Here is a 19,371-nt window from a genome sequence, read left to right as displayed (position 1 = left end):
TTTTTAAACTCTTTTTTTGTATATATATATATATATATATATATATATATATATATATATATATATATATATATATATATATGTAAAAAATGTATGAAAAATGACCAGATAAACACACGAACCACACCAATCAGCAGACTGCTGTTATGGTTCATTTTTACTGCCATGTTTGCATCTCAAGTGCTCAGATGTTTCTCTACAAGTGGAAGGAGTCTCATAACAGCTTATAGCCACTATGGGAATAGTTTTGCTCAAACAGAGCGATTAGGCTGGATGGTAATTAGTATCCTATTAGCATACATTTGCATAGATTTGCACAGACTGGTTGGGGGGGGGGGCTGATCGGTAGCAGACAGAGCGAGCAACCAGACAGCAGATGTGTAAGGTAAGGTGAAGCTTTTGTCCTCAAGCTGCTGGAGCTGCTTCGTAACATCCACATGTGGTACAGGTGAGAGAATCGAAGTTATCTAATGAAAATGACTTTTTCAAACAGCATGGGGTTCTTCCTAATGAAAATCAAAATAATGTCAGCAATTACAGTGTGACAATAGTTTTTATTGTGGTAAACAGACAAATAAGAAGCTCAAATTATTTAAAAACAACACAAAACAAAAAAAATGTGTCATGTTCATGTACACCAGAACAGGAGATAAGCGGTCTTAGAAGTGTTTATCTGATCTCTACAAAAGTTTTTACAGTGTAATCTGGCATGTGGTGTGTACAAAAGGCGCAAACAGATCTGGGCAATGTCAGTTTTATGCAGTATAAAAAAGGATCTGGACCTGGTAAAGTTTTATTACAGCCTTCCCTATGATCTAATCAGTACACAAAACCTTGTTTTTCTTTTTTACAGTGTAAACAAGGATGTAGTAGTCTGTGCAAAAGATTTTTATAGTGCAAAGAACAATTGAGCAATATAAAAGATTTTATTGCAATTCAAAAAAGGATGTGGTACACCTAACCATTTTTTTAAAGTGTATTTTATCTTTTTTTTATCTACAGTAATAAAGATTTGGTCAATATAACTTTTTACAGTTTAAACAAGTAAAGTTTTTATATCTTGGAATCTCTTTGGGACTTTAAACACTTGCTTAGTTATTGTCAACCTTTACAATCTAAAGAGAACATTTTGCCCCCACTACATATAAAGAAAAATAATATCCCTTTAACAAAGAATTAATACATCAATACTTACGGAAACTAAAATAATCCAGTTTGTTACTTTGAAAAGCATTCAACATTTAAAAATGATTCAATCCCTCTTCTGCTTATTCTAGTTAGCGTTAAGATCATCTAGAGACAGGCTAAAATAAGGACACAGACAAAAAGATGTCAAAGGATTCGTCTAATGAGGAAAAAATAAAATGTGTGAATAACATCCGTTTCTGTTCCAACAGGAGACCGTCTCACATGTTGTGAGACGCTCCACCTCCCACTCCAGAATAATACGCTATTTTTAACTTCCCACCTCATTTCAACATCCAGGAAGACGCAGAGAGCTTCCACATGCCCTCACAACAACGCAGCTCATGAATAAGTAGCAGCACTGAAAACAATCCGAACACTAAATTATATCCACAGACAGCTGACAGCCCCGCAGATCGGCGTGAAAACAAGCATTAAATCATGTAAAACCCCAACGGCCAAACCAAAGCAGCCATTTGCGGTTTTGCCAACGCACTTTCTCCATCAGTCACAAGCACACAAACAAAACGGGACGGGGGTCTTACTGCGATGCGAAGCAGGGTGGCTCTGACGGCGGCCCATCGGTCCAGCCGTCTGTCGATGATCAGGATGAAGCCCTCTCCAGACGCTGCGACGCTGCAGGAGAGAGGCACCGTTATCGCAGGGGGAAAAGACACTTTGCCGCATTCGTGTGGCGGATAGATAAGAAGAGGGTGTGCGGTGTTGAAGCGCTATGTGGGACCAACGTGGGGGGCTTAGAGATTAATTTGGATGCTGCACTCAGGACGTCTTCTGGTTTTGCAGATTCATGTTGCAGTCATAGTAAGAATAGTGATGTTGGATGATGGCTGACCACATTGGGGCTGCTTTCACTGTGAGGTCATGACTTTTGAAGATGCACCAAACATGTCGCCTGAGATCGGAACCGAACGATTTTCTTTTGGTTGACTGTGATTGGAGAGCAGAAGGGCATCAAAGTGAAAATTACTACTATTTTTGGTCTAGAAACGTATCACACAGCATGCACTTTGCAGCACTTCTTGAGTTTTTGATGCATGAATGATATTCTCTTTCATTTGATTGGCAGTTGATTTCAAACTTCCCACCCTTAATTTTAAGTAATGAGTCTGCAGCACGTGTATCGTCCTACAGGGCATTTTTTTTTCTCTTTTTATGGATTCTAATCCTTCAAATAAAAACGCTTCAAAAATTGACCTGATCGGTGCAATAACTTTCAGCGCAACTCATCAATTTCCTCCCCAATTGAAGGCTCACATAATGTAAATTCAGGAGAACTAGTTTAATTAGCTCACACCTGATTTCAGTATCTTTTTATACATTTAGACTTGAAAACATTCAGAGAATCGAGATGGGCCCCAATTAAGGTCAGAGCCTCGCTACCAGCTGCCCGGCTGCCTGCTCTCATCATTTCTCACCGGCTGCGATTATGAGCAACCATCCTGATTACCATGGCAACCTTTTGGCACCGCATTAATGCGCTGTTGTGAGAGGAGGGAGAAAATCTGGCCATTCATTCCACAGGCAGAGCCATATGTAGCAGCCTCATTAAGCTAATGCTCCTAAGTGTGTGTGCATGTGTGTGTGAGACAATGCCACATTTTCGTGAAAGGTCTTGTTGAACAACATGACATGCACCCTGACACCTCCGAACACACACACACACACAACGACGGCGAACAGAGTGTTCTGCCAACATGCTAACGCTGCAGAGCCGAACTCTCCGGCTGTCAGATGATGTACCGAGTGAATGCTGCTGCAGCAAAATCCTCAATCCATCTCTGCTGGTAAAAACATCCAAATCCAAAGAGAAAAGGGGACGTGGAAAATCCAAATATTTAAGGGTGAAACGAAATAGATCCTCAATATTCCATGATGATCATCCAATCGTCTTTAAATCTTGCTTATCCTGATCTCATCCACTGTTTTTTATGTTGTTGTTTTTTTGTTTTTTTCTTTTTGCCGTCTGTAGACGGAGAGAGGTGACCGTTCCCATCCTTGCAGAGCATCTCCCTCCTCCTCCTCCTCCTCTCTGCTCCTTCATCGGCCGCCTCAAAGCCCCTTCAGCCAATCACAGCCGAGCTCCGCAGCCTCTCATCCAATCGGAGCTCGGAGTGGGAGAGTGGAGAGAGGGAGGGGACTCAAGAGGGTGTGTGCGGTGGATGTTATATATAAAAGGTAATCAGGCATAGACAAAAAAAAATGCATGTAGAGGAGTCATGCTGATAAACAGATGAATTATGAGTGAGAGAGAAAGATAGTATAAGGGGAGAGTAAAGGGTTGATTCAACAAGAACAAAAGAGAACTTAAAGCAAATCCCACAATGTTCTTTCATTACATTTTACTGTAAAAAAAAAAGGTGAAAAAGAAAAAAAAAAGTTTAATATTTCAAGATGAATTCCTTATTCTCCTTAAAATAATTCATTTCAGTCTTGTTACTCCTTTTCCTTGCCTTTAGTGTTGCAGCGCCATCTGTAGGCTCCACACGGTATTATTATACAAGCAGCTGCACTAACCTGGGGACGCTTGTGAGGTAGCGGAGCACGTTCTGCAGCTCCTCCTCCGGCAGCTCACCGAACGCCGGAAACTCTGGGAGGAAGATGACGGGGTGGCCATCGATCCCGCGACCCCCTGGAGGCACAGAGGTCACGGAGGAGTCAATATTGACTTCTTAAACCCTCTTTAAGTCCTGGGCATAATGATGTTTAACAGGGTTATCTGTGAAAGATTGGTTTCTAGATAAACTGTGGTCAAAAAAGTATCAAAAAGCAATGAATTTCTTCACATTATAGTCGCTGAGCTTAATGAACTCCATCGGGATTTCAACAACAGGCGCATCACTGAAGTAGATAGAAAATGATGCATTGTTCTCAAAATCTTTTTTAGATAAAAGTCTGAAAATGTAGGTTTGTTGTTGTTTTCAGACCCCTTTACTTAGATGCACCAATACATCTCAATGTTTAATCCACAGACGAGGCCTTTCCTTTCCTTTCCCTAGAGACTCAGATTACACAGCGCATCATCACCACAGTAAATTATTCACCAGGCAGTCGCGATCATCATGGCAACCCAAAACAGCCCCCCAACAAATACACACTCCCGAAGTGTGTATTTGTGTGGAATTTAATGTTTGGTGTGGACTGTGATGCTGTGCGTCTCTTATCTGGGTCGACTTGTCGTCAGAGAAGAATTAAACTTTTCCTCTGCAGAGACGCCTAAAAGACAGCAGCAGAGCTTTTTCGTCCGTGTTTTCTTTTTTTTTACTTCACACACCATTTCTCACAATGGGAAAAATGTTTAGTAAGACAAAGTATTTTATCTTCTTAGAGCCTCGCCTGTGCAGAGAGTGTTTTACTGAAAAGCCATCTTTGCTGCACCCAAATCAGCTTTTATTGAATTTATTAAAGGTGGCTAAATATAGCAAGTGTTTTGAGAGAAAGTGACCTAAATCCTGTTTTTATAACTGAGAATAAATTCCTTCAATGAAGCCCAAAAGACATTAAAAACTAGACGCCTTAGGTGCAAAATCCTTTTTAGGTTTTGGATCTACGATGAAAGACATTCCTTTCCTACAAAAAAAAACCTCACTGAATAAATGTGCTCAAATTGAAGGTAGGATTTTCCCCAAACGTTTTGGGATGTTTCATGATTCTGCGGTGGGAGTGAATCAAACCAACCTGGCAGGATGGCGAACTGCTTCTGGAGTTCGGAGCCAATCTGAGCTGCTAACAGAGGACCGTCTTCCTTCTTCAGGATGTCATCTGAACAAAAAACAAATGAGCAAAAAATAGAAGAAAAATCAACATGCAGCAGGACGTTTTAAACAGATATTCATTAATTTATGGTTAGACACACTGAAATCCTTTTATTTTTGGTGATACAGAAGGAAATACACCTTTTGTTGAATGAAAAAAAGGTGAAAGTGAGGTGGGAAGAGGATGACACAAACAGCATTTGCATTTCCTCTCTTCCCTGGTCAAGTTGGATTACTGTAATCTCATTTAGCCCGCTCAGACATATAGAGCCAGAGGGGGAAAAAAAAAAAACCCTCTTCTTTCCATTTCCCCCATGTGTTTGACCCGGCAGTGCCAACTGTCTGCGATCACGTGCGCGGCCGTGAATGAAAGCTGAGAGCGCCTCTGAGGGGGTGTGTGTGCATGCAGGCCAAGGCTGGCGCTGACATGGAGCGGGGAGGTTCGCAGGCACAATGGTGTAGCTGGCAGCGAGCGACGCTAATTACAGGCCGAGGACAAACCAAACAAACTGCTCACGGTCTCAATTGCCCCACAGAGCCGACTGTAAGGCAGGTTACAGTCACGTTTACATCACAACGCTTCACACCCTGTAAGCCAGACAAACTGAGGTTGATGTTTCTGCATCCTGGTGCTGCAGGCGGGCAGGGAGGGAGGGAGGGAGGAAGTCCAAATGTCTGGGGTTTTTTAAGCTGCAGCAGGAGATTAACACATGAATGAATGTTTTTTTTTTTTTTAATTAACCAACTCAGTTGCACGTTCTTACACAATATTCATATTGAAATTTTGCCCTTACTGTACAGCGTTTCTGCTTTTAAATATGTTTTGTATTCTTCGTGCGAGCGTTTGCGGTCATCGCCTGCCACTTCGCTGCTGCTGCTGCTGCTCCGAGATTTCTCAGTCTGAAGCTGTTTGGAAAAGGACTGGCATGCCACCACCGGACGTGAACAGCTGGTGGAGAGGGAGCCGAATACAGCTACACGTCATAGTATTTTTCAAATTATCACCAAAAAAAAGCTAGAAAATCTCTGTTGTAGCACTAGCAGCACATTTAACTTTTTTTTTTTTTTTTTTTAATCTTGTATTGAAAATATAAATGTCTGGTCCATACGATGAGGAAACCAGGCGGATTAAAAGCTTGCGTCTGGAGTAATGCTACACATCCATACGTGTCAGCACACACCGTCTAGACAGTGACTCATTCTATGCGCTCTAACTCTATTATGCAGTCCAAACTTTACTCTGACTCAGCAAGAGAAACTGAGGTTTACAACTTTGGTTTCGATCCTAAAAAAAAAAAATCCTTGACGTGTTGAGATTTCAAATCATTTCTTTGAATTGCATTAGAAAGAAAAGGCAAAGAGAAGATGCTCTGAAGAGGGGAAAACCAATATGGAGAAAAGAGGGAGTTAAGGAGAAAGTCCAGAGGCAGGTGGATGCTTTAAGCAGATTAGATTGGCGGTTTAATGGAGCTTAATGGAGCTTTGACAAGACGCTGGCTTAAGCAGAAACAGCTTCTCCAACATGGAAATCAAAGAGTAAATAGAAAGGGAAAGGATGGGTGTCTTTTTTTAGATTTTTTTTTTTTTTTTGTCGTACTTATGAAGTGGAGTAAGAAGGGAAAGGTGGTGAATGATTCCTCCAACACTTTATGTTCAGTATCAGAGGACATTTGATACAGATGAGGCAGCCAGTGGGAGAAAATGAACTGACACATGAGTGTGTTTCAGTGTGTTGTTTTGAGCTTTCTGTAGCAGCTGTCAGATCCGAGCAGGACTCCAACTCTGGACCACAGCCTGACACGTAGCATTAGGCTTTGACTTCAGATATATTTCTATTCGTGTGTGCGCGACTGTGTGTGTGTATGTGTACTTGTTTAGCTGTTCTATTTAGGCCCTTCTCTGGTATATTCACTAATTTTCTCTTTCAGTCCTTCTTTATTGTCTGCAGATTTCATAAGATTTGATTTATGATGTTTTTTTAATAGTCTATGAATAAAAATCTTAGAGATCTGGTGGGTTTCTTTTTCGTAAGATAAAGATAATTATTGGAAAGAATCTAGAAGCTTATGTTAAAACTGCTTCTAGAGGGTAATAACTCTATCAAATTATATAAAACATTTTTTTACTAAAATATTTGAACTATTTATATGTAAAATATTCTTTTTTCATTGTTTTCATTGTCAAAAAAAATCTGAACTTATGCTTTTACAAAATATTTTTTGCTGAATTTGCATTATTTAGTGATAATTAAGCTGTCAAATAATCTTACTAATTGATATCAGTATTTCCCTAAGACAGGGAAGTGAATATATAGATATATTTTTTTACGCCGGCTTGGTGTAGGTGACAACAACATGCTATATGAATGGGAGGAAACCGATTTGACTAAGTTGAACCAATCTGCACAGCACACACACATGCACACACACACACACACACACACACTCCTCCTGTGGTACAGCAATAAACGGTGCAAATCTATTAGACATTCAGGCGTCGGGCGGCTTTTCAGGGCTGCTGCAACCCGAAAACGCTGCTTTGTCCTCCGTGGCCTGAATGAAATTGAACTACGGGTTGCAAGTAGACCCTTTTACCCACCAAACAACACACACACACACACACACATACAGACACAGAGCAGAAGTGGGCCAATGCTGCCAAACACAAATAGTGATTATGGAGGGGTTAGAAAGAATTTCTCCCCCCAGCATCCTTGTTCCCTTCCCCCAGGCTCTGACACCCCTCCCACACTTCATTCATCCTTTCTCGCAGTCTCTCTGTGCAACGAATCCAACAACTTTCATATTAAAACGGAAAACCGCACATGTAGGCAACAGTTTATAATTTAGATTCAGCGAGAGAGAGGGAGAGATAGAGAGAGAGGGAGAGAGAGAGACGTTTCTGAACTACCTCAGCATCTCCAGCTGAGTTTGTCGGTGGATTCAGCGAAGAGGTGGTGGAGATATTTAATGGAGAGAGGGTTAAGGTGATCGTGTCTCAATGAGATGAGATGGAGGACAGGGCTTCTTTGAAGGCGTCTACATATTTAATGCCTGGAGGCAGCCGATACGTTGGATGTGACCCGTCTGTAGCGACTGGGCCAGGAGAAGCACAACACTTTCCAACAACTGGAACGTTTCTTCCATCATTTACCACCTGCACTGGAAAATGTTGGCAAACTTGACGGCGATTGGAAGAAAAGTCATTAATAATGCTTTGACTAGACCTTCGTGGCATGCTGAACAGATTTTCTGAAATCAATTTATATTTTTTTGGTAATATTCTAATTTTCTGAGATGAAAAGCGACTTTCTGCAGCTGGTTTTAACCCAGAAGTTCTCAAACTCTGAACTTGAGTCGTGTTTTGCTGTGCTTCTGGCAGGTGACAACTGCTGCATGAAAAACAAGAGCGAGCAACATCTGTTTCGGCTTCTCCACAAGTGTGAGATGTTTCCAGTTAAGCGCTTAATTGTAGGCTTTGTTGCAGCCCTAAACTCACAACTCTCTGTGTGTGAATTTCCTTTATTTTGTCATCTAAATTTGTGAAGCAAATTTAACTTTTATGCTGGAATGTTGAGGTGGAAGGAAGGAAACTTTTCAGCTGAATCCAGTAAAGACAGATTGGTATTATCCCCATTATTCACACACAGCCTCCTCCTTTGTGCAGAAGTCATGTTCCTACAGGTTTTTCACTGCTGAACACACACACACACACACACACACACACATACACCGGCGGATCAAAGACAGCAGCCAGCTGCTCTGCTCTTGTTGACGGCCAGCGGTGCTGGTGGCCGGTCAAAGTTCAAAGCCGCAGGAAGCCGGGAAGCCGTACGATGTTCGCTCAAACACACGTGAACGGACACGCAAGACCCCTGCCTGGGAGTTATGCTCACCAAAACAACTGAGACATGCAGCAGGAACTGGCCTTAGAAATGTTACGATAAGTATCTACGTTATACAAATCAATACAAAAGTCACCCTGCTGGCATCAAATGGCAACAGAAATGTGGCCAGCTGGGTGTTTTAAGAAAAAAAGAGAGAGAGAGAGAGAGAGAGAGAGAGAGAGAGAGAGAGAGAGAGAGAGAAGCGACAATCCTCCAGCTTGTCTGCATGTATGTTTGCACGTGTGTGTGTGTGTGTGCGTGCGTGCGTGTGTGTGTGAGAGAGAGAGAATCCGAGCTCTATTATCTGGCATTACAGTCTGGGTTTACCAAAGCTCCATCTGTCCCCGCTGTGTGCTATCTGAAGCATACGGGCCAGCGGCTGACATGCACTCACACACCGGGGCCAAACAACAACTGGGTCACAGGGCCAGAAGCGGCCTGCCATGTACCCATCCATCCCCGCACCCAAAGCTCGAATTAGTGTGGCTTAAGACGGGTTGTAAGCGGACAAACGTTAGGTTATTACTGATGTTCACAGGATTCCAGCCGGGCTCCTCTTCACGTCCTGAAGCGGGGCACTCTCAGTGCAGCTTCATATTTCAGTCCTGCAGGAGTTCGACGGCCGAGAGGAACAACATTGACGCGCTCCCTGCCGCGAACAAAAACAATGGCTTCGGGCTTGCTGGTCTCGGGCGCCGAGCCCTGATCTACTGAATAGACGGTGGCATCATCATCTCGGCCCAAACAACGCGCTAACTGTCCCTCTGTCTACAGTCTGCGCTGCCGTCACAACAGACACGCAAGCCCTGCTCCAACTCATCCAAACCACTTTCAAGAACTGCCGATTGGTGAGCTTCCAGTGGTATGGTTTACAGTGCAGAGATGAATAATCTGCACCGAGCAATTAAAGCAGCTTCTGCCTTATGACGGGTGGCTCATTAGTCTCGTCAGTTGGGCTGTGGGATCAGTCAACTTGTTGTTGCATGCTAATGAGCGCTTGCTAAACAAAGCAAACTCCATTCTGATCTCGTTAGCTGCATACATGAAGCTTCATTCTGGGCCTGGACTGCATTTTCAAATGAAAACGTCTCAACGCGAGGCTCAGAAAAGCCTTATTAGTGATGGAATTGGGAGCAGAGCTATCATATTTAATTTTGGATCATTTTATTTCATGCATTAGATGCTTACATTGTCTCAGTGTGGATTAATTACAAAAAAATAAATAAATCAGAGTAGCCTTGCTGGTCAGCACTCTCACGACGTTTTCTCTCAAATACCACATTCATTCTGTCAGAACTAAAATCCTGGTTTGATTAATCTGATTTATTGTATCGGGCTTGTATCACAAGTTTTATTCGTGCAAGCAGATTTTAAAGCCACCAAATGCCTCATGTGAACTCCCTCCACCCAGAAGCCACATACTTCGGTACAAGGCATTATAAAACTCCACCTGCCCTCCAGGCTAAAAAAGCACAACGCCAGCTTGTGATCCCACATGATTATTTATGGCTCAAAGGAATTCCCAAATCACTGGACTACAAAGCGTACATATGCTTGCAGTTCTGTGGGTTTAAGTCTACATCCACTCCTTTCCTCTTTCTCTGCCATTACAGTAATAGCTCCGCCGAGAGCAAAGCCAGCAAATATGACAGCAGCCCTTTTTTAGCTGCCTCCGGCCATAGCTACCAGTCATTACACTGCACAGAACAAAGACCGTGAAACCTTAGAAAGGGAGCTGGGGGAGGATAAAAAAAATGGAAATGACATACAAAGAGGGTAAGAGGTAGAGGAAGGCAGGGAGAAAGCAGCTAATCCTACTGGGCTGTGTTTTCACTTGCCGTGGAGGAAAAGGAATCACTTATTCCACTGACTCTGCTGTTCCTTATGCAGCTGAGTGTTACACCTTAAGATACTCCTAATATTTGAAAATTGTGGGAATATGAGGGGAAATGTGTTAAAAACGCAAACAATTTGCCCACCTTTCTACAGTTTAAACATTGTTTCATTGTATTTGTGTGGCTGAACTCAAGGTTTTCTAATACAAACACACAGGAACCCATACAAATATTAGGATTAGTGTAAAAACCCTTGAAATAGGTTCATTTTTTTTATTATTATTACAGTACCATAATTTCACAACTATTTTGAGAAAAGTCCAGCCTATAACTCAGAAACATTTGTTTCATGTAACTCGGGTATTTATTTTTGCATGCTTTTTTCCTTGGAATGTCCAAACTTTTAATTAGTGATAAGTATCTGCGACCTCCTGTTTCACTAAAGGCATAAAAACAATGTAAAGGTAAGAGGTCGATTTCTCTTAGCTGTATTAGAAAATGGGAAACACCATAGAACATCGAACCACTCTAGCAAAGCAGATGTGTTTTAATCTGCAAATCTCTGGAGATTGATGCGAGGCACACACATAACCAGAGCCATTTTTACAGTTTAAAACAACCAAAACTCTGGTCAAAGGAGGGTGGAGGAGGACTGAAGTTTATCTTTATTCTTTTAAAATATGTTTATTAATAACCTATGTTTCACTTCCTAGCTAAAATCTGAAATCTGAAACACGAAAAATTCAGTTCTGACCAGAACTGGTGTCAGGAAGCCAAATACTGATTGATTTGCTTCATTCTTCCTTTATTGGCTTTTTTTAAATTTGTTTTTATGTTTTCTGGTGATAAAATGTGACATTTGACCTTTAAGGGGAGCCTAGCTAATTAGGTCACAGACGACTGCTGCTCTTTTTTTGTCTGGGCTCAATCCTGGCTAGTGATCTGAAACAAAAAAAATAAAATATAATAAAATATATTGCACGATAATACAATTCCTTTTAACCCCATAAAACAATCAAATAAAGCCCATCATGTTACGAATGACTAGGAGTAAAATTAACCGATTCTGATTAGGTGAATGTTAAGAGTCATCCAGCTTTAACCGGATTTGATTTGTTTTAACATGATACACGTGTCTCCTCATTAATAAATCAATTTATTTGATTTGTTGTGCCTCTGCTCCCTCCCTCGGGGATCATGAAAGATTCATTCGGCCTTTCTTTCGGTTTTATTGATTCGTTCCGTTTCAAATCTTGCGCTGCGCTGCCAAATCCGACACAAAACGCAAATTTAACATCAAATTAGTTCTCCTGAGCTACTTGAGATGCGGCTACACAGCGCAAGACAAAGGGGAAAGGTTGACACTTTGTTGTTGTTTTAGTGTGCGAGCCGGGTTTAGGTCGGCTCAGGAGTCGACTAACACGCCTATAAAAGCCGACAGAGCGTCAAGAGAAGCCTGACGAAATCTCCATGGAATATTGTTTTATTCTCACGAGAGCAAATAAAAAGAGCAGAATAAAACAACACAAAGTCACACAGTGAGAACAGAAGAGAGAGGAAAGAAAGAGGGGGAGATGTTGACAGTCTAAGGCTTTGGCCCCAACTGACAGGAGGAAACACTATTAATGGGCTGAATGTGATTAACATGCTGTCAGCGTGCTGCTCAGAGTACTGTACGGAGGACGGAGCGGGCTCACATGACCCCGCACTTTGCTTCAACAACACAACCGCGCGACCCGAGGACACAATGCACCGTCCACCTCAGATCTGATTATGTAAGCTTCCGATGGATAGTGTTGCCTTCGGCCGGAAAAGTATCCTTTCGTGCAATGAGATGAAAGTCAATTTTGGAAAACAACGCCGGGCCAGGAAAACTAACTCAGAAATGGTTCTGAGTGGCACTGTTAAAACACCAGCAGGTTGTGAAACAGAAGGACTCTAGACGAGCTGCAGAGGGCCACAGCTCAGATGGGAGAAGCTCAAATCAGTCTGGCACTTCAGAAATTCGGACCTTGTTTGTCACAAGTCAGAGTTCATGAGACGTTTGAGCTAAATACAGGACTGTCCTGGCAGAAAACCTGCTAAAAGTTGCAAAAGACTCGCAAAAGACTGGAGGTTCGCAGCCCTAAGCAGTCAGAGTTAGAGTGGCCCAGTCAAAGTCCCCACCAAAATCAGCAAAAACATCAAACTCCCGATGTGCAGCTTTGATAGAAATGTTCTCCAAAACTTTGCAGAACAAAAACTGGTTCTGTAAAGTATTGACTTAGGATGCATCAAACACTTTTTAAATTTGGATTTGTAAAACCTAAATTAAAACCATGCATCATTTTTCTTCTACTTATTGTATATCCTGGTTTGAGTTTCACATAAAGTCCTGTGAAAAACCATTGAATTTTGTGATTGTAGCGAGACAAAAGGAGAAAAAAAGCAAAGCTTTGCAAGACAATTAGGTAACCGGATGCTTCAGGATGTCAATTTCAAAATGTTTGCTGGTTAACACCTTCTTTTGAAACAAGACGAAGTCATGAAATCCGATGGACAACCATAGAAATTGCACATGATGACAAGGCGGCACCACCCTATTAAAATAGTTTACTTTCTTGTTCATTTGCACTTTTAATGCCAACTTGAAAAGCGCATGAAACAAAAACTTCAGCCCCTAGAGTCTGGCAACGAACATATAAAGCCAAGCTCAGTAATTTAGAACAGAATCTGAGGCATTACTTACTTTAAAGTTTATTCCAATTTCAGATCAAATGCAGGGGGTTTTAAAGGAAAGATTTGAAAGTGGAATTTGTTTAGACTTGTAATAAAGTCGACACGACATATTCGTGCATTTAAAAAAAATTAAAAAAAATACATCGTTTCTCTGTCTGAACTGAATGCTAAGAGGCAGAAAAATCACCTTCTGAATTCCCACCGTCTCATTAGTCGTCAGCCTGTTTTAACACAACACAGACTCGTCCGCCAGCTGTCAGAGGAAACAGACACCAGAACTCTACCTGTTATCATCTTCAGCTGCAGCCACAGCCTGGTGATTTCATGGCACAGTTGAGATACTCTGTTTAGAGCCATTGTTCTGCAGCCACATGCATGCCCTCTCATGCACACACACGCACACACACACACTGCGCTAAAAGAGACTCAAAAACATCCAAAGCGTCTGTCATAGCACATCCCGGTGGAAGTTAAGGTCGTCCATTCCGCCGCAGCCGAGGATTTCAGCTGCTTGCTGAGCTGTCACCGAACAGCGGAGCTCTGCACAATCCCCCTTCCACACACAGCTCTCTCACATGCACACACACACACACACACACACACACACACACTCCCACAGTGTGTGCCAGCAAAGGGGAGGAGGAGATTCGGACGGTCCGCCCCTGGTTTCACATAACACACTTTTTCCACAGGGAGACCAGACAGCATGGAAATCTGCAGAAATATAAATTCAGTTTCCTGCTTCGATTTAGGAGTAAACACTAAATGTGATAATGATTAGTGTTTGTAATAAATGTCAAAGTACAAGATCTGGCTTTATTGTGGCTCGATGGTATGGAGTGCTGAAAATTATGCCTCCCCCCCCCCCCCCCCCCCCCCCCAAAAAAAATCTAATAAAAATTGTAAAGCGCAAAAAGAAAGTCTCCCTCTGTCTTTTCAAATCTTAATCGTGTTTTTCTCCTCCATTCAGCGGGACAAACTCTCCCACAAACAAACAATGCCAGTGAAGACAGCAGGGGGACCCAGCCTGCCACACACTGGTGGCTGCCTGAACGGCCAATTCAGAGCTTCAGTTTCATAGATGCAGCCCTGCAGAGACAAAACGCATTTTTCAAATGTTTGTTTCCTCAACACCAAGCCTGTTTTCACGCAAAGCTCCACTGCCCCTCTGAATGATGGCACATGGCGTGCAAATACAAAAAAATAAAAAATCTCCATATTGAAACAGATATATCTTTGCGTAAATTAGGATGAGAAAAAAGATATATATTTTTTGGAACTGGTAAGAAAAAGAAAAAAAAAAACAGGAGAAATCTTCAGATTCTGCCGACTGACACAAAGAGGTTAGTCCATCTTTACCCGACCTGAACACAAACGTTGCCTTCAAGTTCTGTCTAAGATTCTCAAACTGTGCCGGTATAATAGACAACAATTGGCATCATTAAGTCTGGACAAGTCATGAGGTTCATGAGGTCAGTCATGCATATTTTGGCAAGAGGAAAACCGTAAAAAGTCCCGATCCCAGTTCGTCACCAGTCATGTAGAGGACGGTGCTGACAAGTGGACGAGAGCTGACTGGTCAGATGAGATCAAAGCCTCCCATCTTGACCAGCATCCTGTGTGAACACAGTCATCTCTACTGAAAAACACAGCGGTGGCAGCAACAGACATTGGAGATGCTTTTCATGCTAAAATATAAATTTAAAGCTGTGTTTGCATTTAATAAGTACTTCCTAAAAATTGAATGTGCTTATTTGTAGTTGCTTGCAATTAAAATCACTCATTTCGTATTGCCAATTTAGAAATATTTACAAGAAATTTTGCGATATTTGCTCTTGCGTATGACGGTAAGTGTGACTTTTTGTTACTCGCCACATCGATAAAAGAGTATAACTTTACATCAAGTAATAAGGCTGAGTGAAGTAAGACATACTGCCACCTGCAGGTGGGAGTTAGCATCACTTAAACCCAATGTTTCTGAACATTTTTGTGGAAAATTTGTTATAAACTCACAACTACGCATTAGAACAAAAAAAGTGTGGGGATCTGTTGATCTGGGGGACTAAATTATGCAACATGGTAGCATATAACTGATTTGATTTGAGTGATAAAATAATATTAAAGCGCACAACTGAATTATTTATGTGTCACGCTTTAGTTGAGGGCCACACAAAGAGCTCTGGCGGACTGGATTTCACCCCCGGGCCTCCAGTTTGACACATGTGCTTAAGATGTTCAAAGTATCCACCAAAAAAAAAAACCTTTCTGCTCCAATTATTGCAAAAGGCTTTCTGAATTTATATTGTTGAAAAACATCATCATAAGGCTTTTACGCTCCATTTCATAATTATGCGCAACATTGTGTTGCTTTTGCAGACGTCTGTACAATGGGACAGGCCGCGCAGTTTATACCAGGTCTTCACATTCCCCTCACAAAGTTAGACACACGTCAGAGTCATCTTATTACCGTGCACAGAGCTTGTATTCATCTGATGATTATGTCCCTGATCAGGCATATTAAGTCCACATCACAAATAGATTTCTTATATTGAGACCAAGTAGAACAAGTCTAATTCGATTAGAACAAAAATAGCGTATGTTTTTTAATCATCTCAACTTGTTTGCATTGGTTCCGTATGAATTTTAGCGATCCGTCTGGGCGAAAACAGTAAAAATGAGATTAGGCACAAAGAGATGAAAGACAATGCCAACGAGAATTGGCGTTTGACTTGGCCTAAATGCCTAAATGAATCTCATGTTGGAAATCCGATTATCGCTAAATGAGATTCAGGGGCTTTTTTACATTTATTAAACACGCCAAAAGCTGGTGTACACTGCAGGCCGTTCAGGGTGTTTGCTCTCATCGTGAGACTTAGGTGACGGAGTAAGTTGGCCGTGGGACAAAGGCAACAAATGCTTTTTTAAAAAAAAGCATTTCTGTTACCTCAAAAAAGCATTTTTGCCTCACAGATTTCTTCTTTTTTTTTTCGCCAGGTAACAGGGCATCCTGATGTTCTCAAATGTTCAAATGACACTCCAATATTTCAGCTCTACAAACTAATTCAATAAGAGTAGCAGAAGACAAAATTTGCACCCAAGTCTGTTTTTGTGGGATGTGAAGGAGACTGCTGCGGAAAGCTATTTATTGTTAGAACGGACGTGATGCAGACTGCAGGCAGAGCGGCTTCCAGGTGAAGTTTTAGTTTTAGAAATCTTCTGTTTTTAAAGAAGAGACGCTGCAGCACTCTTCCGTTTCGCGATCAGACACTACCGGCCTGTTGCTGTGTAAACAGGAAGACACCAATTCAGAAATGACTCACACAGGCCTGAAAAGGAGTTAACAACTAAAATAGGAAACACACACAACTCTGCAGAGGTTGGAACAACACACTTGTCAATACCTAGTTGCTTTTTTTAAATATATATATATATATATTTGGATTTAGCACCGCAAGTCTTTTAAAACCACTTACACGACTAAACTCTCTCGCTATCTTTACATATCATAGTTTGCAGATGAAGAGATTCGGTAGCAGGAAGCAATTAAGTCAATTTTCTGCTTCCCTTTGACCAAACGTATAACTTCGCCTCCTTCAAAGTTCACATTAACGCGACAGAAAGCAGCCTGAACCCGTCAACGCAGCCCCGCTGCTGCTGCCACTGCGACAGCCGACTCCTGTATCCATAAAACACAACACCCGAAGTATCAATATTTAGCCAACAGTTAATGTAATTCTATTTTTATTGTTTTATAATCCAGCGCCGTCTTTGAGGTCCAATATAACCGTGTGGAAAGGCCATTATCCTGCCTGCTGGGGTGGAACTTAATAAAGCAGATGACCAATATCCTCTTTTAACATCAAAAGCTGTTTGCTGCCGGCTGATCCCTTCAATTATATTCTACTACAGCTCAAAAAAATATACATCTTTATTCCTAATTTATGTCTTTTTTGTTGATACGACTTTGTTAAAATGCCATGTTCTATGACAAAAGAAAAAAAAGAGACCAGAACAATTTTTTTTTTTTTTTTTTTTTTTTAATGGGGCCTGTTTGCCCTGCAATTTAACTTTTAATTTAAATAACTGTTAGGGAGAAATGTACAAAACTTTGGAGGGAAGTCCAGCAAAAGGACCTTTATTAGATCCAAAACAGGGACATACTGTAAGAGCTTAAGTAAAGAGAGCAATTATGAGAATAAGAAACTGGTTTTGTAAAATCATAAGATGACTAGAAAGAGGAAGAATTGCCACAACAAGAAATAACAGGCAACACAGGGAAATACCACAGAAAAACAAAACAAAAAAAGAAAAGAAAAGAAAAACAGCTGACAATTATAAGTCAGGAGACTTCGGTATTGGTGGTGCCATAAGTTTGTTTTTCCAAACATAATCACCTTTGTATATTTTCCAAAAAGTAAAAAAAAAAAAAGTCTGCTGACTGTTGCCCAATCCATATATGCATTGTGATTTCTTAAGCCTGACTGGGAAGGAAATGAAGCATTTCCAGAGTTTTGGGAACTTTTTAAAGAATTATATGACTCGACAGCTTCTATTCCGCCGTTTTACAAAGGGAGCGGTGCTTAGTAATCTTTTTTCTTAAGTGAACCATGGAAAACACTTGCTGTCATCATTGCTTTTCATCTAAAAGGTATTTAAAGGCAAAGGCACTGCTGCTGGTACAACTGCATCCAAATCAACAATTTATTGAGTCGTCCAACAAAAAAAGACAAGAAAAGTATTATTCAAGGATCAGTTTTAGAAAAGAAAACTTCAGAAAGTTCACCAAATGGCAGAGCTTTTAAAGATGATTAGGGGTGAAGAGGTGATGTTGGGTTTATCAGAATTTTATTTTGCAGCCAGTCAGCTTCAAGGTTCAGCATGTTGTCATGGATACGGACATGGTCTTCTACCAAGATCCAGACGAGACTTTCTGTCACCTCAAAGCAGTCTGTCCATTTTCCTCTAACCAGTAATACCAGCAATACATTTTTATCCACACAACTGCTGCTCACTGGACATTTCCAACTTTTCAAAAATGTTTCTGTAAACCTGACAGTTGCTTGTTCATAAAACTCCCATCACATCAACTGTTTCTGAAACATACAGACCAGTTGATCTGGCACCATAACCTCTTGGTTTTTTTTTGTTCCTCATGCTGATACTCAGTTTGAACTTCAGCAAGCGGTTTTCAGCCCATCAAGATATTTCAATGTCAAAAATGTTATATCTTCAGCACCCAGAGCAATTTTAATGAGAAAAACCTGATGCAAAGCTGAAACATAGCACCGTCTTTGTCTGTGACACACGAGTTGTTGCTAAAAATAAATCCCCATCATGTCTAAATACAGAACAAAGCTCCCAGAAATAGATCAGGTTAGCCATGTGGAACCACGCAAAGGTGTCAAGAACCAGAAACCATCGAGAAAATGATTTGCTCTTCTCACAGAAGTCAAGAAGTTTGTTCAGTTGTCGACAAATATGTAATTTTTTATGTCACAAACATGTAATGCAAACACACACACACACCTCTTCATCTGTCTTACGCAAAGACTTCCAGGAAACAATTACTTTTACTGTGCCACCTTAAGTAAATAAGGATGTTGGACACAAACACTGAAAGTGTTCGTATGTCTGATTGTTTCGATTTAAACTCCTCCTCGCAGCGCTTCCGTCAGGGCGTTTTTCTGAAGAAGAGAGACGAAAAACAGCTGACCCGAACGCTTCGGATAAACTAGAGAGAAGCTCAAATATTTGCTCAGAGAGCGACTTTATATGAACGACAATGCGTCTATAAACTTTAAAAGACGGCTGCTTTTGTTGGCTCATCCGAGATCATAAAACTGGAAAATAAGAGAGGACATCTTATTAAAATAAGACTCTTAATAATGCAAATTATTCGCAGGCTATTAGGAAATCCAGTCATTTCATGCAGAGTGAAACTGTAAGAGAACGAATGACCAAAATCCCCCTTAAT

The 19,371-nt window shown here is 41.2% G+C and overlaps 1 protein-coding gene across 6 annotated transcripts in view; it reads right to left on the bottom strand.

Annotated features, from left to right (window-relative positions):
- mcf2la (mcf.2 cell line derived transforming sequence-like a) overlaps nt 1-19,371 on the bottom strand; it is a 41,396-nt gene that overhangs the window by 16,812 nt on the left and 5,213 nt on the right. For 5 of the 6 annotated variants that reach the window (XM_015038186.1, XM_015038185.1, XM_015038183.1 and 2 more), the window contains exons 2-4: nt 4,882-4,965; nt 3,721-3,835; nt 1,731-1,821 (exon numbers count right to left, since the gene is read on the bottom strand). In XM_015038186.1, the coding sequence (XP_014893672.1) occupies nt 1,731-1,821; nt 3,721-3,835; nt 4,882-4,965 (290 nt within the window). Of the gene's footprint in view, nt 1-1,730; nt 1,822-3,720; nt 3,836-4,881; nt 4,966-13,681; nt 13,927-19,371 lie in introns of those variants that run through there. The other variant, XM_015038184.1, reaches the window with a different exon arrangement.

The sequence above is a fragment of the Poecilia latipinna genome, unplaced genomic scaffold (genome assembly GCF_001443285.1).
Source record: "Poecilia latipinna isolate Pla-1442-1.1 unplaced genomic scaffold, P_latipinna-1.0 Scaffold432, whole genome shotgun sequence".
Lineage (NCBI taxonomy): Eukaryota > Metazoa > Chordata > Actinopteri > Cyprinodontiformes > Poeciliidae > Poecilia > Poecilia latipinna.
The sequence above is the reverse complement of the archived record's forward strand: the minus strand, read 5'-3'. Positions and strand labels throughout refer to the sequence as shown.